Consider the following 23,610-nt stretch of genomic DNA (forward strand, 5'->3'; position numbering starts at 1 on the left):
AGACAAGCTGCTAACCCCAGACAAGTGCAGTCAGATCAATCTGTGACCAACAGTCCATAACCTTAGTATCACCTTTCTGTGTCCAAACTCCTCCTGCACCTTTATCTGCAGTACTCCTGTATGCTTTTATTGTGAAAATGAATAATTAGCATTCCACTTGCCTCATTGAAAATGTAGCAAAGCAGCTTTCAAAATATCAGTTGTCAAATTAGAACGCCCATATGTTGTAGTCCTGTAAATTTCCCCACAGCGGGACTAATAAAGGATTATCTTATCTCATTTTACGGCGGCAGATCGATATTAAACTAATTTAATACGTGGTTAAGTGCTAAAAGCAGGATAAGACCCACTTGCTCACATTGTATGATGCAAACAGCTTACTTTATTGTGCACACAGGATATTGTTTTAGCAACATGGATTTTCTCAAGAATGACTGGAAGATTTCTGACGTAATCCTTTTTTATTTAAACTTTGATTAATGTTTCATGATGCAGTCAATATTCCAAGCCTCAACAGATATATTCATTCTTTAAACACAAGTTAAGACTGGAGCTCGCTACTCAGGCCACGCAGACATCTCTTGAAGACACCATCTTCAAGAAAGATTGTTACTTTGACTTGTATTTTAACAACTTTAACACAGTTAAATCTAAACAATCATAATCTTTAAAGTTCTACTTACACACTGTACCAAGAAGAATCAAAGATAACCTTCTGTTGCACAGCGGATGTGTTTCCTGCCAAATGGAAGATGAAGATCACGAGGTGATCAAGGTTTACAAAGTAGAAGTCACAGTGATTGGCTAAAAAGAAGACAATGCGCATAACCGTAAATTAACCAAACTCATGATAATTTACCCTTTTAATGAAATCCAGATGGATTTTTGTTTTACTTTATTGTTAGACCAACTACACTGCATTTCAGGTGAGGAATGCTAGTTTAAAGATAAATATACAAAACAACAAATCCGCAATAATAATGAAGCTGAGGTTAAAAAATAAAATCATTTTCATTTTTCAAAAAGTATAAAATGTAACGTCTTCTTAATGGACCATAAGTAAGATACGCTTACTCTGCCTCAGGGAGCAAAGGACAAATAGCTTGATTTGATGTCTTTGACCTTTTCTGCATGAGTGATGCTCAACATGTATTCTGAGTTTCTATCTGCACCTTTAACAGGCTGTTTACAGCCTGAACAATTCAGACTTTTCTGTAAGAGACTGGTTGTTACAAAGCTGTCTGACCTGACTAACACAAGACTACCAAACATCATGTAACTGATGTGTACAGGCAGCAAACCACAAAAGAAAACTAACTCTTGTCACAACAGTGTACCCAATTATTAGGAATTTATTGTTTAAAACTTTTTGCTACATGGGCTCACTACATTTTTTTCTTTAAAGTCCAATTCTTTTTGGGTTAGTTTATCAGTGTATGTTGGTTATTCATTCGAAAGTGACATGTCAGGACCATTTATTTGGCTTTCAGCACAATATCTCTATGAATTTGTGATTCTGCAGGACATGATTTCGGTCTGGTGCAGTGTTGGGCAGTGATTATGTTGTATGTGCATTTTTGTTCAGGAATGTTTGCAAAATAATGTATTAGTAAACATCTAGTGGGGACAACCACTGTCTTTCCAGTCTCAGCACTTTGTAAAGACAATTTACGTTGAAAACAACAAGCAAAGCCACATGCAACAGCTACACTGACAGGCGAGCCGTTTCTGCCTTTGACCAGCCACTGAAGCTGCTTACTTGGAAGAGAACAGCCTATGAGTATCAACAGGATATGTAATGAGGTTTGTGGTGCAAGAGGGGGAAACGCTACTAGAGGCAGCAGAAAGCTCATTTTAGTTTAACCACTAAAACTGATCGTTTACATTTTGCCCGCAATTGGACTGCAGTACATTTGTTTTATTCTTAAGGAGTATAGGTCCGCTACATGCACTGTGCATCACACTGCAAATGAAAGGAAAAGCGATAACCTTTGAGTCGACCGTTTTCACTACACAGTGGTAATGTGTTAATACTGTTTCCATCTGCCCTGCTGCCACATCATGTACATCTGAGAACATATTTACCAAAGACCAGTCACGTCTCATGAGTTCTTTGAGCTGCATGTTTCACTCGTGAGTGTGTGTAATGTGTGTGTGTGTGTGTGTGTGTGTGTGTGTGTGTGTGTGTGTGTGTGTCTGTGCGTGTGTCTGTCTGTGCGTGCATGAATGTGTGTGTCCAAAACAGACGCATTATATATTTGGGAGTGTTTGTGGCATGAATAACTAATGGAGATTTTGCAGCAGTAGAAGAAAACATGGATGTGCAGCATCTTCACCGAGATCTGGGTTGGATCAGTGAGTGTGTAGCACTCCTCTGTCCCTCAACAACAACCACCAAATAAAATAAAAACCCGGACAATCACTCACTGACAATGCATGAGTTAAATACTGGATCACTGACCAGGTGTGGTTTTATAAAAGCCTGCTGCACCATGAAACTGTACTTTGTCTACTGCACTTTGTTTGCTTCATAACCCCCCTCACTCAGACTAAAATGGTGAGAATGAAAGGAAGTAAATGGGGTTTGAAATCACACCTCATTTCGGCAGCCAAACCACAACCATGCTGACCTTTCCACGCGTCATTTGTTTGTCAGTGGTGATCGTTAATGCCTATTTTTACACACACACACACACACACACAAGAAAATACAGGGCAGCATACAAATGTATTCTGGTATTTTTTTTATTTTATTGTTTATTTAGCAGGTACAATGCACATTACAGGTTACAGAGATAAAAGATTAGTTGTGGTAAATCAAAACCTTACACATTGTGAAAAGAAAACCGACACAATAAAGAACCAAAAATAACCACCCAGTTCACCCTGAATTTAGTATTGTTCTTTCAGCAACAAAAGAACAACACTAAATTCCCACTACCGTTCCCACCATCAGCAATGCATGTAGGAACAAACACAAGACAGTGTCTACAGACTCCTCTGCCATTGTTTTGATGAGTTTGAGATGTATTTATACGGGATTGTGTTCAATTGTGAAGTATCCCTACTATTGTATCACCCCAGGAATACACGTGTGTCAGGTGACTCTGAAACTCTAAACTATACAACATGTGTCAACATAGAGGATGGTGTAACAGCTCTCTCTGCTGAACTCTTCCTGCTGATGTGTTTCACTAAAGATGTCAGAAAGAGTGGGCGGGTCATAACTTATGAAGTGGAGTATCTGAATTTGTCCTGGGTTATTTGAAACGTCTCTTCTGTCTTCCAGTCTCCTTTATGACTATTTTGAATCTAATATCTTTATGTATACCACAAACTTAAAGTGATTTTTGATTGATCTGATTCATTTTGAGAATTGATTAAATAAACAAACATATTGATATAACTTGAGCTAATGAACAAAGAGTTTGTCTGCTGTTTGATGACTCATGTGGTTTTTACCAACAGATGGCAGTGATGTGAAGATAATTTGTAGCACCATCCATTGCTGTAAAGTCTCAATAGATAAACACTAAATGTGAAAGACCACAAAAAACAGACAAGGGCTGGTTAAGGGTTTTAAATGTCACTTAATGCAACCACTGAATTTGAGATTAGGTTTTTATTTCTAGTTCAGCTGGATTTCACCCATTCATAGCACCGCAGTAATACTCAAGAGATGTATCGCACGTGTTGAGTTTTAACTATATTCCTCTCAGAAACTGTGTACGGTAACAGTGAGCTGCACACACACCTAGAGAACGGGAGGAACTTGTATTTTGCCTGCTCTCGTACTTTGTATGAAACTACTCCCATGCAGAAGGTTTGTGGTGTAATGGCTTTAATTAATGTGTGTGAGTAGAACAGGAGTAGAAAACCATCTTTAAAGTTGAAATGAAATGGGGAAATGCCTTTTTAATCCTTTTAGATCGCATCCCAGTTATATTGTGCAGCAATTTAATAATATCGTAAAAAAAAAAAAATCACTGTATTTTTTTACCAATCGTCTTTTCTTCCTGTAAAACAAAATGTGAAGTTTGCTTACGTATGCTAGTACCAAACAATTCCAACCAATAATTACATCCATTCATCATTCAATCTGCAACTCTTAGCCACTGCATCTGTGTGTGTGTAGAGCCACAGTCCTCTGTAGCTCTGTGACGTGCTTCATTCTAAGCCCACCCACTTTTTAGTGGTCCAATCAAACGTGGAGGATTTCATTTAAATCATTCTTGTAGCTGTACACGGCTCAAATATTGCGTTTCACTGAGGAATATGTCACAGTAAAGAAGCTAAAGATGTTCCAACTTCTGTTTCACTGGGACTTGTAACTTCCTTAATGTTGTCTTTGCTATTAACAATCTTGACCAGCACTGAAAACGTTTTGGGATAAAACACGAGCAGCCCACGCTGACCAATCACATGTCATGATGTGGTACATCTGTGTTGCTGCCATCACCACGACATGTACATTTTGGAGGAGGTACACCTCAGCTGCAGATTAGCTATAAAAGCTATGCCATGTTTGAGTTAGGGATATTATATATCTTAACATTCAGTAACTTACATGCTGTTATTGCCAAAAACATTTTGAACCCCATGAATTGTCTTAGGATTGAATTGAGTTCATATTATTGTGCCGTTGGGGAAATTAAATGAAGCTTACATCTCGTCATGGTGTAAAAATTGTCTTTGTCTTTATTTGTAACCCTAACCACAATATTCCCAAACATCAACAATGTGATTTAGTTACTTAATCATACTGTAGTTGCCAAGCAAAGATATTGGTGAGATAAATAATTCCGTCCTGAGATTGTTGGTTTAGTGCTATGGACCAATCTGCAGGTGGAAATCCTTAAATTACATTGAACGATGGTAATGTGGAGCGTGGGAAAAGAGTTCCCTTTGAGATCAAATTGCATCAGGGCCATGAGAAATGTGCCTTTGTTGTTGTTGATTTTCTTCACAGCAGAAATGTACACAAAATATGTGTAACGTGAGATGGCAAACACATGAAACAACACGAGCAACACTTGTTGGAAGGTTTTGGTTGATATATTTCCGCTGTGGTAGTACAGTGAAGAGCCAACATCACGAGAGGCCAATCAGATTGCTCTGACATTATTCCCTCCCACTTTATATGATTATATTAAGGTGAATCATCTTCGGATACAATCTAAATTAACTACAGTCCTTCATGTGAAAAGAAGAGAAAATGATGAACATATATTTAATACTGCTCGTGCTGAAAATGGGACGTAAGTATTCAAGTCACATTTACTCCAGATAAGTATTTGAAAATTACATTTTCATGCAATAATATAGAGGAGATATATGAATGATCTCTGTTATTAATCACTCTGTTTTAATTTTATCTTCAGGATGCACCGAAGATCGGATCTTTGAGGCAAAGACTGTTGGTGTTGGACAAAATGTCACTCTAACATGTGCCCACCAGAATTCTTGGCATTCAACGTACTTATTCTGGATCAGGCTTGTTTCTGAAACCTTCCCTGAAATATTAGGAGGAACATTAGCCAATAATTACGACGTTGTTGAGGAGACTCGTCGCATCACAGCAAAACAAGAACCTGGAAAGTTTGTCCTGCATATTAACAAAACCCAGTTCAGCGATACTGCAGTCTACTACTGTATGAAAGTGAGACGCAGCACCATGACATTTACAAAAGGAATATTTCTGAGGATTAAAGGTAAAAACAGCAACAGAAATGATTCATGTTGTATAACAGCAATGTTACGTATTTGAATGTTTTGTAACACTGCATATTCATATTAATGTAGAAGTCACCAGACTTTTGTTAAAGAATAGATCATTGTAACCTAAGCAACCCGTCTATAATCTATTTACTTATCCGATGCGTGGGTCCAAGGACAGAGGACGTTGTATATTGTAGAGATTGTAAAGCCCTCTGAAATTGAATTCAATAATGTATCAGCATTGAATTGAGTATGACATGTTAACTATTGTTGTTTTGATGTCTCAGGACCAGAACCTGATATCACTGCCGTCACTCAAGACTCTCCATCTGATCCAGTCCGTCCAGGAGACTCAGTGACTCTGCAGTGTTCAGTCCTCTCAGACTCTGAGAAGAAAACGTGTCCAGGAGAACACAGTGTGTACTGGTTTATAGCTGGATCAGATGAATCTCGTCCCAGTGTTATTTATGCACAAAGAAACAACAGTGCTGGATGTGAGAAGAGTCCTGAGCCTCACTCTCCACAGAAATGTGTCTACAGCTTCTCTAAGAACGTCAGCTCCTCTGATGCCGGGACGTATTACTGCGCTGTGGCCACATGTGGAGAGATATTATTTGGAAATGGAACAAAACTGGACATTGAAGGTAACGGCAGAACATTTCAATACAAATCATTAATACAGATTCACTTTGAATCCATTTAGATCATGCATCACAAAGCAATTGTACCACATGCATTATATCATCTTGTCAATGATATCTTGTCAATATGAACATTGGAGGTATGTATATGATCATGTTATCTAATAATCTAAAATGTTTATTACTCTTAATGTTAATTATATGTTGATTTAATGTTTCAGTTGACAACACCTGTGATTCAAAGAACGACAACACAATTCTCTTTGTGGCGTGTTTTGCTCTGGCTATAAGTCTGATTGTTATAGCCGTCCTTGTTTATGCCGTCAGGAACAAATCCTGCGATTGTTGCAAAGGTAAGAGACGTTACTCGACCCCATAGTGTTTCCCCAAAGCTAACATTTGATTTACATGTGTGCTGTGTGTGAGAACATACAGTATCAGGCATCTTCTATAAAGTTAAATCCATCTTTAACGGTTTATTTTTTTTCAATATTTCTTTTAATAAAACAGCTGCTGCCACTCTGCAAACAAATGCTGCAACAGCCAGTAACAATCAGCAAAATCAGCAGGTAAGGTATATAAAGATGTTGTTACTAAATAAAAGATACCTGCAATGGTTATGTATCTGTATGTGCACGTATTAGAATCTGCTTTCTCATGTTACATTTTTTCACTCAGAGAGATGAGGACTCTTTGGTTTATTGTACACCAAACTTTACCAGGAGGAAAGCTGGCAAAGCAGAGAGAAGGAATCAAAGAGAAGAGACGATCTACACAGATGTCAGGACTTTTGTGATGTATAAACGATCCAAAGTCTGAACATTTAACAGTAACGTTTTTGGTAATAGCATGTACGTGTAGCATTGTGCATTCCATCCTTGTAATTTTGTTACATTTTTGTGCGTTATATTATTAATTTTTTCTACTCGAATGATGCATCTACCCAAGTTTGCTTTTTGGAATATTCATTTTGAAAGTGCGTGAGAAGGGTTGTCTCTCTTTCACTTCATTTGTTTTATCTGTTAAGCATGATTGTACTAAAATATATATAATATATCATATTTGTGTGCATGTGTTGTTTCCTTTCTTAGTACACAAATGTATGACAAAAGATACTACAATGAAATTGAAATAAAAATGAACACCTGTTTACTTCAAGGTCAATATGTACAGTGTGTTCATTTTCAAAATACTTTTATTTGTAATCACTGCAGGATGCATCTTAATGTACAAAGGCTGTTAACACATTATATTCAAATGTCAGAATTCACCACAAATCAACTTTCTTCATCGCCATCAGCACTCCACATGGAATATTTATGACTGCTGTGTAACCTGTAAGTTCAGCTGACACCACTTTGAGGTTCATGGTGGTTACATTTTCAGTTTTAGAGATTGATAATCACATGATGGAGAGTGACAGTGAGTTGCTTCCTGTCTCTGTATATAAACTGTTAGTTTCTGAGAGATGTTGGTGTTTATTTGCCTGGTATGTGAGTGTGTGAAAGTTAGATGGAGGTAGAGAAAGTTTGTTTTAATCTTTATTCATTACCAGCCCCGACAGCGAAGCTCACACACACAAACACTCACACTCCTGGCCCGATTCGGTGAAACTTCACAGTGACGTGTGAAGTTGAAATCAAAAATAAGGAAGCATTCTAAGATGGATGTTCAGGGTGATTTATTTAATCTATAAGTATTTATTTTCCAATTAGTGAAAGGTGCTCCAACCAATGTGCAGATGAAAAAGAAAACTTGAGACCATCTTGCCACGAGATCACAACAGCCGCAACTCCCAATTGGGCCAGGGGTTCAAAAAGGAAGGGCCAATGGCCCCTTCCCAACTTCCTAACCATCTAATTCTAGCGCCCTTGCTCGAACCACACCCATCTCTAAACACAACCTTCATTTTGAGCTCAACTACAGATCTGCAAGTTTTGTGACTGAATCTTGCACAGTTCACGGTGACTAACTCCGTCCACAGAAACATACAAAGTACTCAAAATTGCTTCTGTGGTAGTTCCTGATACAGTGGTAAAAGGATGTAACATATTTCAGCCATCTTTTTTCATACCAAAAAAATTACCTCTTAATTAAAAAGGGATAAAAGTGGAAGCAGACCTGAAGTGAAAAACTGACATACGGAGAAGCCTTTGGCGAAATTTACCCCAGTAAACTGAAAGGATCCTTTTTGTACTATTTGTGATGAGTGAAGATGTGGTTATTTCAAATGAGGAGACAATATAAATATCCATCTTTATGTGAACAAAATAACTAAAGTAAACAAGGCCACAGACATGATGACCTTGATGTTATACAACTACACTTTCTGTGGCTACGAATTCACAAAGCAACTGAAAATCTGGTGCTCTCCCACAAAATCAGCATGCAACATTTTTTTAGAAGATGTACACATTCTGATACACAACTTCCTTCTGTCACTATCGAATATCAGTTGGGAATAAAAAGTTCTGTACGAGCAGACCAATGCTGAAGCTCTCTGTGGAGACTTTGGGGCCTCTGCACGGGCCCTGCTCTTTCTATGGAGAAGGGTGTTGCTGGTTGTGGTAATCTGCTCTAACAACAGAGTACTCACACTCTTGTGGCGACTCTCTCTTCTTCCTCTTCTCTCTTTTCACTTTCCGTTTGGAGAAATCCAGTGCTGCATAGTTTATTCCCTTTGCTTCAGCATTCTGCAAGAAATATTTGTGTTAATGACGAATATTTCATAGATTTGGGCTGTTCAACACAAAATATATAGTAAAGATTTTTTTACAGCGACTTTACATCGATCTTAACATACTTTTTTAATGTAATTTCTCAGTCATCAGTACTATATTTAATCCTCTTGACTTTTACCTCATTCGTCATATAGTAACAGATATTATGTTGTACGTAGCTACTCAACAGTTAATTAGATTTGTCTTGTATGTTATGAGTATAATATTATGTGTGTTTTGTCCAGAGGATTAGTGGCAGTATATTTATCACATATCCACATCTAGATCGCTAGCTGGTGTAAATCAGACAGCACACTGCCACATATTTACCAGATCATTTGACTGATCCACAGTTGACCTGTCATGTCCAAGATGATGGGAAGCACTCTCTGCTCCTGTTGATATAAAAACAAAGACTTCATAATGCGTGTACACACATATCGATGTGAATTTTGTCATTATCTCTTTTGAGGACAAAGAAATCAAACAAAAGATGTGGATCACATTTTCAGTTGTGGCTTCACACTTCAACATATTTACTTCTGTAATAAGCCCAATGATAAGCACTGAAGAGCTCCACTAAGCTTTCTGCAGTCAGGGAGACGTGATTTACTCGAGGGATGGATGACAGTTTGTAATGACTGACTTCTGAAATTGGATGTTCAATATTTTCCTGCTGTAACAGGATAGTGTGGTCGGACATGTCTCAGAGGGACAATGAAAATGACTCGCTGGTTTGAACAATCCTCATATTCTGTTGAATAGACACACAAATGGACAGTATGTTGACCTAAAGAAGACTTATTTGATGGATTGTCCATCATTCCATTATATTTTAGAGATAATATAAACTGAAACCCACATGTTCTGTTTTAACTGCAAAGTATTTTCCTTCATTCAGAGCTTTATGGTACAATCTCAAAAAGCAAACAGTAACTAAAGTAAAATACGGTGAACCTACCTTTGCAATTTTTGCAAACTTTCCTTTGATTTCTGAAGAAAATAAGGACGACTATCACAATCACACAGCAGGCCAACAGCACTCCAAGCACAAGGACAACTGGGTCCTGTTCTGATCCTGAATCACAAAGAGAGTAAGCATTATGTAATTATGGATTCTTGGGAGTAATCTTATGTTATTGGAAACACAGTGACATTTAGAAAACTATTAGGAGGCACAATTGGTAAGCCTATGTTTCATAAAGCGTTTCGTCAAAAATACTCTTTTATTTGAGCTGAAGAAAGTAATGAACACTGATTTATAAATGCAACTTGAAAAACCAAGGCTCATAGGTCCTCATAGGCTCATTAATTTATAATTTCTGTTATAACTTAATAACTTACTGTCTCTATGAAATAAGTATTAAATTTAGTTGATAACTAAGGCTTCAAATGTTGTATAAACTCTTAGTTATCCTCTTAAACTTAAAAATAAACTACCACTAATAATAATTACATTGATTATAAATAAAACAAATATGATTTAAATACAACTGTAAAAACCTACTTGTCTCCACTTTGGTTCCTTCACCAAACAGGATCTCTCCACATGTGGCCACAGCACAATAGTAAGTCCCAGCATCAGAGGAGTTCTGTATACTTTTGGACAGACTGTAGACACAACTTCTTTCTTCTTGTTTATCACTGTGAGTGTAAATGATGCCTGGATGAGATTCTCCTGATCCAGATCTGAACCAGTGCACACTGTGTTCACCTGGACACTGGACTCTGTTTTCTTTGTTCTTGGAGAGAAGTGAACACTGGAGAGTCACTGAGTCACCCGGCCGGACCGACTCAGTCTCCGGGCTTTGCTTCACGTATAAAGATTTCTGATGATTAAGATCTGCATGATTCAGGTAAAAATACATTAATAAGAATGAATAATTAAAATTACTAAATGTGGCAAAAGAAAAATGTATTTTACCTTTCACAACCAAGAAGGTGCCATTAACAAAACTGTGTGAATATCTTGCTCTATGGACACAGAAGTATGTCGCTTCGTCCTCTTTGCTGATATTTCTAATGGTTAGAAAATACTGAGCGTTCCGCTCTGTGACTTCGAAACGTGGGTTGTTAAATTGCTCACTAAGTGTCACACTGCCAACAATAACAGTAACGACCTGTTGGACCATAAATCCAAGAGGCTGCTTGTACCAGTAAAATGATTTGTCTTCCGTTTCAGAAACTGAACACTGCAAAGTAACATTTCCACCAAGTTCAGTCAAAGTCAAAGAGAGCTGGTGAGGATCCTCTGCAGTTTGAATCAGATCTGAAGAAAAGAGACAGAATGTAACAAAGTTAAAGCACAAGATAAGTAAACAGGTAAAGTATGAACCCTTCCAAAGATTAATACATGGTCGTGTCTTTCTCAAAGTAGTTAAGAGTTGCACTTACACACTGTACAAAGTAGAATCAAAGCAGCCAGTCCTCCGATCATTGTGGTACAGCACTCGTGTCTTGCACTACTGATGTCACACAACCAAGTGGAAGATGTAGTCACAAGGTGATCAAGGTTTACAAAGTAGAATGATTGGCTGAAACATAGAAAATGACCGTCCCCCTTCATTTTTTCAACCTTTGGTCTATTTTCATTAGATAGGAAATCTACATGTTCTGAGTATTTGTTGTATTTTCAAAGCAGTGTCTTTATTCAGACTGCATGACTACATTTATTGTTTCTGTGATAACCATTTTTTGTGTTTTTTTGGCCTATTTAAGAACAAGTACTGAAAGTCTTTCAACAACAGCAAAATCGGTCTTATCGGTCACGATGTGGAGAAATATTTTTGATTTTAATCACATGCACATGCACACAGGTGACACAATACACATTTTATATTTGTTTTTGCAAGACAATTCCATAATTTCAAATTAACTTGGAGTGGCAGATGGTTTGTTACACAGAACAAAAACAAAGTACTCAGCAGGTGATTGGATGAACCATCTGTGTATCACCGTCAGTCAGGAACAAACACCCTCTCCTTCGAGAAAAGTCTTCAGCGCTGTACTTTGTTCTTTCACTGAAGAAATACTCTCCAGATCTGATGTAACGGGGCCAAGCCCCTATTCAGAATTACATTAATATAACTGATGCTGTAGCAGCTTTTGTCGCGTCACAAAGACCTAAAACACGCCCGTGGCTGCCGCCGCTAGCTCCTCTCAGGATGCTGATTGTTCTGAACCAGAATGGTTTGGACAAAAACGCATTGCTTGAAGCCTGACAAGGTGGATTCTTGCGAAAAAATCAGTGGCTTTATAAACAGTTCACACTGGAGCCATTTACTGACACACTGCTCGGCCTAACGGCTGAAGTCCAGTTTTACAGTGATCCTGCTGCCTCACGCACTTTGGTAACTGAACTAAGCCTCAATGAATTTTTGGGTATATTGCTGGCTAGCTTGTTTGCTAATGACATCCGACATGTAAATGAGACAGCATTTTCCTCTTTCAATGTAGGCTAGATGTTTTACTTCCTGTGTTTGTGCTAAGCTAGGCTAAACTCATCCTGGAGCTGGATTCCAATGTTTTGATAATTGTCTAAATTTGGACATCCAATCAACACTAAGAGGTGAAAAGGAGGACTTTTGAAATAACATTAGCTACAGCATAGCCTGCAGGTTTTAATGACAGTTGTGGAGAAAGGTGAGACGAAATGTGGCCAAAGCCACAAAGAAAATGTCACTGGTTAAAGTGGGAGAAAGAGGGCTCATGTGAATGTACAATTTGTAATTATGATAAAGCATTGCAGTTTTATCAACTCATAATGGACAATGGACTTATTCAAACTGATCTGAATCCTGATGATCTTGCAAGCACTCTGAAATAGCTGTTTGTGTAAGGATTACAGACACTAGAAACCCAAAAGCACAACTCAGAGACAAGATACAAGTTCAGTTCTTTTACTAGAGTTCAGGCAGGGTCAAAACCGGGAGGTCAGTCAAACAAGCGAACAAATCTAATAAGGGGCAGGGAGAAATCCAAGGTCGAAAACAGGCAGATCATGAACAATATAAAGGTACGCTGAGAACTTGGCAATAACACACAAGACAATCTGGCAGGGAACAAGTGCAAGTGAGGGGACCTACATAGTGAGGGCTAATGAGGGAATGGGCTGCAGGTGAGATGGGTGTGGAGGACCAGGTGAGGGGAATGAGAGATGATCGGGTGTGAATGGTAGGATCTGAAATGACAGGAGAGTTAAGAAAACAAGCAGACAGGATGAAAACAAACTAATATGAAGGGGAATTCGTGACAGTTTGCTTATCATTTCCTCTTTTTTTAATAACAGATACTTTGATTTGTTTTAGCACAAAAAGCACTAGTAAAACCAATAACATTAAGGACAGGCCCATTTAATGAATGATGTTACTAGTTACACTTGTGTGTTTCACAAGTCTAAATGTCTGCTTTGAAATGCACATTAAGACACAAAGTGAGAAGGATCAAATAGACTGTCAGTGTTTTTCACCAGTGAACTGCTGTGTAGCTGTCCACCACAACTTCCCTCAACTGTAGAGCAAAGTATGGCCAACAAAAACACATACTGAGCATTATATGTTGTAGACACAATTAATTTCCATTTTAAAACATATACAATGTAAAAAATGTAAGGGGACAACTACTCAATTGAATAAACCCGTCAATCTGTCTGGTCTCACAGCACTTTGTAAATCCCTTCTGCATGTAGCGAGAGGAGCAAGCAATGCCACATGCAACAGCTGCACTGACAGACTGAAGCTGTGGTGGGCCACTTTTGCACCCTTTGACCACCTTCAAGGCTGTTTGCTATCAACAGACTATTCAACAGGATGTGTAGTGAGGGAAGAGCTACAATAAGCTTCAGCAGGCAAACTTATTGTTTTATTTTTACTTGTTGCTGTGTTCATTTAAAGTATAGATACTGTCTATCCTTCATGTTTTTAAGATGCAACCATCTACGACCGTATGCATGTGCAGTCTTAAAATATCACAGATGCATATTTGCGTGTTTTGTTTTAATCTGCAGATTTATTCACCACCTGAGTCTGTCACTGCACCACATACTTAAGCAAGGCTGGCTCACCTATTTGCAGATAATCAGGCAAACTTAACTTAAGATCAAGGTTAAAAATTCTGCATAGACAAATAGACCAGAGTGGGTCCAGTGAAGGATGAGCACCTCCCCCTCTGACAGCAATTACAAATGAACAGCACAACACTGCAGAGGAGTGTGATGAGAAATGGTCAGGACATAGCGTGACTGGGTGCGTTTGTCCGACCCTCCTGAACCCTTAACCTACTCCTGTAAGTTGATGTGATATTAATAACAATCATAAAAACAAGTGTGTTATTAAAAGGTAAAACATCGTTCAAGCAGAGCTTCCTGAGGCTAAAACAGAGAAAAGTAGGTTTGTATTGACACCTTAGTTTGAGGCCCGGCTACAGCAATGCTTAAGTTTCCACGCATCATTTGTTTGTCAGTGGTGACTGTGAATGTGTGTCTATTTCTGTCCGTTTGTGTGTGAAAGTACAAAGCGTGTTTTGGCTCGTTGTCAACGCTACGTTGAACCTGATGAAGGCCACAAACCACAACGAGCTGGTCTAACAAGTGTGACGGAAGTTTCGGTCCTAAACTGTAGATAGATAGGTTGTCTTTCTAATTTCTTTCTCCGTACAACCTTCAAGTTGTCAGGAAACCTTAACGCTGTTTTGATAATTATTTAACGCTGGAGTTTGTGGTGTTGTACTGGGCTGCATTTTAATGTTAGTGTGAGGATGTCAACTGTAAATAAAGTGACCCAGGATTGTTTATTGATAATCACCTTGTTATTGATTGTATTGTTTTATTTGGGGTTTTGTCCCTCGTTCACACTGGACAGATAAATATATACGAGTCAGAAACTTTAAATCGCCTCCAGGTGAATGTGATACTGTGAGAGTGGCGCTCTGCTGCGGCCTCTCACCAGCCCCCTGAAAAGAAGTGATGTGAGTATAGAGGAGGGATGGTTTAACCGCCCTCCTCTGTACGCTGTGCTCTTCCTGCTGATATGACTGACAGGCAGGAGTGGGCGGGTCATCATTGATGATGTGGAGCATCTGAATTGGCTAGCGTGCATAACATTTAACATGTCTCTATCTCTGTGTATCATGATGGCAAATGGATGAATGCTTCTTTTCTGCACACAAATCAAACTGATCAATACATTCCTGATTAACTGACTGCTGCAGACAATGTTGTAGAATTTGCGTAGTCATACATTGAATTTGACTCCGGTTTTCACATTGCTCTCAACGTACATACATAGAATATACAAATAAAAAAGAAAAATATAAAAACAAGGACATTAAAGACAACAAAGTAGAACAGAGAAACTAAGCTTTAACATTTACCTATTATGTACAATATAAATAAAAATATATATCCAAGAATATATATGAACATAAAGAACAACAACAATGACAATGGACAATGGATTTGGGATATTAGTGCAGATAATAGTGCAGCATGTCTGATTAATTGTTCATGAGAGTGACGGCCAGTGGAAAGAAGCTGTTCCTGTGTCTGGTGGTTTTGGCGTACAGTGCTCTGTAGCGCCTACCAGAGGGGAGGAGTTGGAACAGTCTAGCACAGAGGAGCCATTTACTGCAGAAAAGAGAGGACATGTAATATGCTGAATATGTGCACAAATACAAGCACTCAATAGTGTGAAGAAAACACAAACAAAGGCTTAAATTAGCAGGGACGCTGGATTGTAAAGCATTTAGAGTTTGGCACTCTTCTTTAGACAGCATCCCGACAAACTGTTAGCATTTTGAATTTACCGGTAATTGTTTTGCATGTTTTACACGCTTGGAATCGAATCCTAAAGCTGGACATGTTAGAGCCATGAGTCAGCACAAAGCAACTGGATCTCAGTTTTGATGCATAAATGCTACAATCCTTAAATGTGTAAGCTAACACACAAACATAATGAGTGGCAGTAATTCAGTCTGGTTCTCTTTTGGAGAAACATTCATATTGGACTTGTTTGCAATTTGTCATTTACATCCATCAGTGGGTTTAGAGAGACATGTATAACTAAAATTCTACACTGCAAACTGGAGCGTTTAAGTTTAAGAGACTTATACTAGTCAGTGAAGCTCTAATGAAAGACGCTTTTGAGTTGCACTAAAGGAAACGTAGGATCCAGTGTTTTTGGAGCTTGACTCATTGTAGAAACAAAGAATCAGGATGTCTTTGCCTCTGCTGCTTCAATTTTGACCACAAATTTAATCCGTCTCTTGTAAATTCTCCAACTTTTTGGAAATGTCATTCCCCCTCTAATCTTGTTAATTTGCCATTCCAATGATCATAACCTTACAAAGTCTTTATTTTTGCCTAACTTTAACTGCACCTTAATCATGAGAGGAGGAAATGGCTTAGTGCATCCTGGACAGGGATAATATCTCACCCCATGAATCACAAAAGAATGTACCAGCAATCTAGTTTAGGGTTTCTAGAAACCAGGCTACATCCCTCATAAATATGGTAGTACAAGAGTGAATGAAATATTTTCAACCAGATTGTTTTTGTATAACTGTGGTTCACATTAGTATCAAATCAAATCATGTCATATTTAGTCAGTGTCAGTTGTAGAAACCCACCATGAAACAAAAGTGCGCTGTTGGTGTTGTTTCATATTTTTAGGTTGGAAAATAATGACAGGCCAATCAGATTGCTCTGAAACTGTTCCCTCCCACATGATATGATTACATTAAGACACATCATCTTCTAATTTGATCTAATTTAACTGCAGTCTCAAGTGGATTAACAAGAAAATGATGATCGTATTTTATTTACTGCTGATTCTCAGAGTGGGGCGTAAGTACATGTAGCAATGTCAGATTTACTTCAGATGTATATTTATATCATTGTCATGTTCTTACAGTAATTTAGCAGGACATACCTGATTCTTTCTCTGTCAATAATCACTGAACCGTGTTTCTCTTCATATTTTCAGGATGCACAGATGATCTGATCATTGAGACAAAGAGTGTTGGACAAGATGTGACTTTGACTTGTGTTCGCAATACATCTCTGGAAGGAACAACCTTGTTTTGGATCAGGCTTGTTTCTGGAAACTTACCTGAATTCTTTAAAGGAACATTCACTTTTGATTATGATGGTGTTAATACGACTCCTCGCATTACAACAAAACAAGGACCTGGAACATTTCTCCTGCATATTAATCAAGCAAAGCTAAGCGATACTGGAGTTTACTACTGTTTAAGAGTGAACCAACTTGATGTGGTACTTTTGAAAGGAACATTTCTGAGAATTGGAGGTAAACATTTATAAAAGTAGTTTACATAATTTAATTATCCAACATGTATGTATAAAGATAGTACATGTTTCCATTATCAATAGGAAAGTGTGTGCCATTATATATACAAACATTGTTTAAGTACTTCAATGCTCACTAAAGCATTATTATCATGTTTGTATTTCTCAGGACCAGAACCTAATATCACTGCCGTCATACAAGAGCGTACATCTGATCCAGTCCGTCCAGGAGGCTCCGTGACTCTGCAGTGTTCAGTCCTCTCTGACTCTGAGAAGAAAACGTGTCCAGAAGAACAGAGTGTGTTCTGGTTCAGAGCCGGATCAGATGAATCTTATCCTAGTGTCATCTATGCACATGGAACCAGTGATGGATGTGAGAAGAGTCCTGAGCCTCACTCTCCACAGAAATGTGTCTACAGCTTCTCTAAGAACGTCAGCTCCTCTGATGCCGGGACTTATTACTGCGCTGTGGCCACATGTGGAGAGATATTATTTGGAAACGGAAGACAACTGGAAATTGAAGGTAATTCACTTCTGGTAAACTTGTTTTTTCCCTTTTATTGCCACCTCACATGCTTTGAAGGTTGGAAAATCATCTTTCTCCACACTGTTTTACAGCACGATATACTGTATATTCTGTAATAGCTTGTTTTAACCCAATAGTGTGTTTTTATGGCTGCACCATTACATCAAATGGAGATATTCTGAATTTCTTGGGCATCATTTGAAACATGTTTCTTGCAATTCATCTTCACATGTTAATGACTGGATGAAAGAAAATAAGGCTCTGTAGGTTTTAATAATATTTTGCTGTAGATCATAAGTTATTAATTACAACCCACTGGCAAGTCTGTGTGGTAAATTAGTTTATTATGGAAATGTGCATATTTAAGTGTTAGTCTTGGTCAGAAGTCAAAGAATAATCCATACAGATTGATTGTAGGGAAATACTTGAAACAAGTAAAATCCTCTTTGGAGGAATTACATTTTCATTTAGTTTTACTAAAAGTCATTGTTTGTTTTCATGTTTCAGAAACCGGCTGGTGGTCCTTTGGTGACGGTATATTTCTGGTCCTGCTGTGTGCTGTCTTTACTATAAGTGTGAATGTTGCAGCCGTCCTCATTTACGCCACCAAGAAAAACAAGTGTGATTATTGCAATAATGAAGGTAATAAAAGTTACCCCTCTATCTCTCACACACATGCATATATGTATTTATATTTTATCATAAGTGTTGTAACAAACTGGTGCATCCGTATCCATTTGTATCTCTTTATATTCTTTTTGTTTATTTCATAATGTAGCTGCTGTTTCTCTGCTTGAAAATGTTGCAAAAAGGAATTTAAAGGTAAGATCAACTTATCCAAAATCACTATTGGTATTTTATTGGTATTTGTCATCTTACATCATGTGCAATACATTTCCTCAGAGAAATGAAGACACATGGATTTATTCTACTGTCGTCTTTACCGTGATGAAATCTGGCAGTGGTGGAACGAGGAACGCAAAAGCAGCGGAGAGAGAGAAGATCTATGCTGCTGTGAAGGCTTTTGGGTTGGATTAGCATGTTAAGTGGACTGTTTGAGATCAGTTGGTACCGTATGTGATAGCTGATGTTATTCTTTTTAAAGTTAAAGACTGTTGTATGTGGCTATTATGTAATATTTAGCATTTCATGTATATCTGGATTAAATGTTTTGTTTTAGACCGTCCCACTGATACTTTACTGTCACACACACTTTGTCTTTGTCAAATGTGATACTTCTAGTCCTTTACTCTGTCGTCTTTACCGTGATAAAACATGAGCATAGACTTTGTTTCACATAGAAAGATTTCTACTGATTACGATCTGTGTGATTCAGTTAAAAATAAATGAAGAGGAGTTATAATGTAAATCATTTCCATGCAATAAAAACATGGCACAAACACTGAGTGTTCCCTGTTGTTGCTGTGAACCATGAGTTGTTAAATTGCTCACAAACTGTCATTCTCCCAAAAACTATTGCAGCGACTGGTTGGACCATATATCCAAGATACTGCTTGTACCAGTACATTTTGAAGTTTGAATCCGATCTGAAGAAAAGAGATCGGTCTTATTGACTGCATGTGTGTATTTTAAAGTCGCGATGTGCAGCAATATTTTGATTTTAATCACATGCACACAGGTGACACAATTCACCTTCTCTGACAGTTTCTTCCGGTTTTCATGGTTCTTTACTGGTCAACAGAAAAATAAAGCCTTCAGTGCTGTTCTTTGTTCTTCTTACTCAGAATGAGAATCAGAATCAGCTTTATTGGCCCTGATGTATACGCATATATGTAATTTGACTCCGGTTTTCACATTGCTCTCAACGTACATACATAGAATATACAAATAAACAAGAAAAATATAAAAACAAGGACATTAAAGACAACAAAGTAGAACAGAGAAACTAAACTTTAACATTTACCTACTATGTACAATATAAATATAAATATATATCCAAGAATATATATGAACATTAAGAACAACAACAATGAGAATGGACAATGGATTTGGGATATTAGTGCAGATAATAGTGCAGTATGTCTGATTAATTGTTCATGAGGGTGACGGCCAGTGGAAAGAAGCTGTTCCTGTGTCTGGTGGTTTTGGCGTACAGTGCTCTGTAGCGCCTACCAGAGGGGAGGAGTTGGAACAGTCTAACACAGAGCAGCCATTTACTGCAGAAAAGAGAGGACATGTAATATGCTGAATATGTGCACAAATACAAGCACTCAACTGTGTGAAGAAAACACAAACAAAGGCTTAAATTGGCAGGGACGCTGGATTGTAAAGCATTTAGAGTTTGGCACTCTTCTTTAGACAGCATCCCGACAAACTGTTAGCATTTCGAATTTTTACACACTTGGAATCAATTTGAATCGAATCCTAAAGCTGGACATGTTAGAGCCACGAGTTAGCACAAAGCAACTGGATCTCAGTTTTGATGCATAAATGCTACAATCCTTAAATGTGTAAGCTAACACACAAACATAGTGAGTGGCAGTAATTCAGTCTGGTTTGTTTGCAATTTGTCATTTACATCCATCAGTGGGTTTAGAGAGAAATTTATAACTAAAATTCTACACTGCAAACTGGAGCGTTTAAGTTTAAGAGACTTATACTAGTCAGTGAAGCTCTAATGAAAGACGCTTTTGAGTTGCACTAAAGGAAACGTAGGATCCAGTGTTTTTGGAGCTTGACTCATTGTAGGAACAAAGAATCAGGATGTCTTTGCCTCTGCTGCTTCAATTTTGACCACAAATTTAATCCATCTCTTTTAAGTTCTCCAACTTTTTGAGAGTGTAATACATAATTGATGGATTCCCCCTTAAATCTTGTTAATTTGCCATTTCAATGATCATAACCTTAACAAAGGCTTTATTGTTGCCTAACTTTAACTGCACCTTAATCATGAGAGGAGGAAATGGCTTAGTGCATCCTGGACAGGGATAACATCTCACACCATGAATCACAAAAGAATGCACCAGCAATCTAGTTTAGGGTTTCTAGAAACCAGGCTACATCCCTCATAAATATGGTAGTACACGAGTGAATGAAAAATACTTTTCTTTTAACCAGATTGTTTTTGTATGAATGTGGTTCATATTAGTATTAAATCATGTCATATTTAGTCAGTGTCAGTTGTAGAAACCCACCATGAAACAAAAGTGCGCTGTTGGTTTTGTTTCATTTGTTTAGGTTGGAAAATAATGACAGGCCAATCAGATTGCTCTGAAACTGTTCCCTCCCACATGATATGATTACATTAAGACACATCATCTTCTAATTTGATCTAATTTAACTGCAGTCTCAAGTGGATTAACAAGAAAATGATGATCGCATTTTATTTACTGCTGATTCTCAGAGTGGGGCGTAAGTACATGTAGCAATGTCAGATTTACTTCAGATATATATTTATATCATTGTCATGTTCTTACAGTAATTTAGCAGGACATACCTGATTCTTTCTCTGTTAATAATCACTGAACCATGTTTCTCTTCATATTTTCAGGATGCACAGATGATCTGATCATTGAGACAAAGAGTGTTGGACAAGATGTGACTTTGACTTGTGCTCGCATTACAACTCTGGACACATCAACCTTGTTTTGGATCAGGCTTGTTTCTGGAAACTTACCTGAATTCTTTAAAGGAACACACATTTTTAATCATGTTGGTGTTAATACGACTCCTCGCATTACATTAAAACAAGGACCTGGAACATTTCTCCTGCATATTCATGAAGCAAAGCTAAGCGATACTGGAGTTTACTACTGTTTAAGAGTGAACCAACTTGATGTGATACTTTTGAAAGGAACATTTCTGAGAATTGGAGGTAAACATTTATAAAAGTAGTTTACATAATTTAATTATCCTACATGTATGTATGAAGATAGTACATGTTTCCATAGTTTATAGGAAAGTGTGTGCCATTATATATACAAACATTTTTGAAGTACTTCAATGCTCACTAAAGCATTATTATCATGTTTGTATTTCTCAGGACCAGAACCTGATATCACTGCCGTCATACAAGAGCGTACATCTGATCCAGTCCGTCCAGGAGGCTCCGTGACTCTGCAGTGTTCAGTCCTCTCTGACTCTGAGAAGAAAACGTGTCCAGAAGAACAGAGTGTGTTCTGGTTCAGAGCCGGATCAGATGAATCTTATCCTAGTGTCATCTATGCACATGGAACCAGTGATGGATGTGAGAAGAGTCCTGAGCCTCACTCTCCACAGAAATGTGTCTACAGCTTCTCTAAGAACGTCAGCTCCTCTGATGCCGGGACTTATTACTGCGCTGTGGTCACATGTGGAGAGATATTATTTGGAAGCGGAACAAAACTGGAAATTGAAGGTAACGGCAGAACATTTCCATATAAATCAAGATTAATTTAGATCATGTATCACAAAGTAATTGTACCATATGCCTTATATCATCTTGTCAAAATAGTTGTTAACTTCAATTATTTGTTCATTTTCATATACTTTCAGCACTCAACATGTGGGATTTGCAGAAGACCAACACAGTTCTGATTCTGCTAGTTGCAGCTCTGGCTATGAGTCTGATTGTTATTGCCTTCCTGATTTATACCATCAAGGGGAAAACGTGTGATTGTTGCAACGGTAATATAAGTTTCTAACAGTATCTTGCAAAAGCTAACTTTCCAGAATTAACACAACTGATATGTGTAAATTAACCTTCAGGGTCTTTCATCCTAAATCTCTGTTTTTATTTTATAACACAGCTCGGCAAACAAATGCTGCAACAGCCAGCGGTGACCACCAAGGTCAACAGGTAAGGTTTATAAAGAAAAGATCACTATGGAAAAGTTATTGGACTTTTTTTTCCACTCTGCATATATAAAAATTAAAATATGCTTTTTTATAATATCTTTTCATATTTATTCAGAGAAATGAGGACATGTTGGTTTATTCTGCACCAACCTTCACCAAGAGGAAAACTGGCAGAGCAGAGAGAAAGAATGTAACAACAGCAGAGGGAGAGACCGTCTACACTGATGTCAGGACTTTAGTGAAAGATTAACAATCTACTGGATTTGCTAATTAAAGCTAGTATAAACTGTTGTTAATATGCTGCTTCACATCTGATATCGGTTACAGTCTTTTACTTTGATAACCTTGAAAAATGTTTTACGTTTCATTTTGACATGTTTTAATGGCTTTTGTTGATATTCTACAGCATCTCATATCTCTTAATTCTTGTTTAATTTTATGCATTGTTTATTAAATCTTTGACGAAGTTTCCTCAAATATTTTCCCATATTCTACTACCGACCTTAAAAGAGTCAGAGGGTTGAGGAAGGTTTCCATCTGTGTGTTTCGTCTGATGTGCAGTTTTAAGGCTGTAAACTTCTCCTATATGTATCAATGCTAAACTGTACCGTTTTCAGTCTGTTCAAAAGTTTTCTTTTCTTTTATAATGGCATAATTTCATTGATAATGTCTAGTCATAATTGGTTTATTTTGGGAGATTGATTGATTTTCTTATTAAATGTTTGCAGCGCAGTAGAAACTAGTTCAATACTTTTACAGAAATAAACCAGGAGGCTCAAGCAGCATAATCCTTTTTTATTGCTTATTGTTTTTGCTCATGCTGATCTCTTACCACTCTTAAAATCCATTAATTTTAACTTTTCATTGTTTTGAAGACTTTTCAGCACAATGTGCTCACATTTAGTC

At 37.7% G+C, this 23,610-nt stretch overlaps 1 protein-coding gene across 1 annotated transcript; it reads right to left on the reverse strand.

Moving 5' to 3' along the window:
- Positions 1-8,899: 8,899 nt before the first annotated feature.
- Positions 8,900-15,154, reverse strand: LOC142962907 (uncharacterized). Its single transcript, XM_076103590.1, has 6 exons — positions 15,022-15,154; positions 11,004-11,348; positions 10,554-10,922; positions 10,041-10,139; positions 9,410-9,474; positions 8,900-9,052 (listed from the first exon to the last, which is right to left on the reverse strand). Exons 1-6 carry the CDS (start codon positions 15,152-15,154, stop codon positions 8,900-8,902), a joined length of 1,164 nt encoding a protein of 387 aa, XP_075959705.1.
- Between the last annotated feature and the right edge of the window lie 8,456 nt (positions 15,155-23,610).

This window comes from Anarhichas minor, unplaced genomic scaffold, assembly GCF_050575085.1.
Source record: "Anarhichas minor isolate MPS153535 unplaced genomic scaffold, ASM5057508v1 ptg000028l, whole genome shotgun sequence".
Lineage (NCBI taxonomy): Eukaryota > Metazoa > Chordata > Actinopteri > Perciformes > Anarhichadidae > Anarhichas > Anarhichas minor.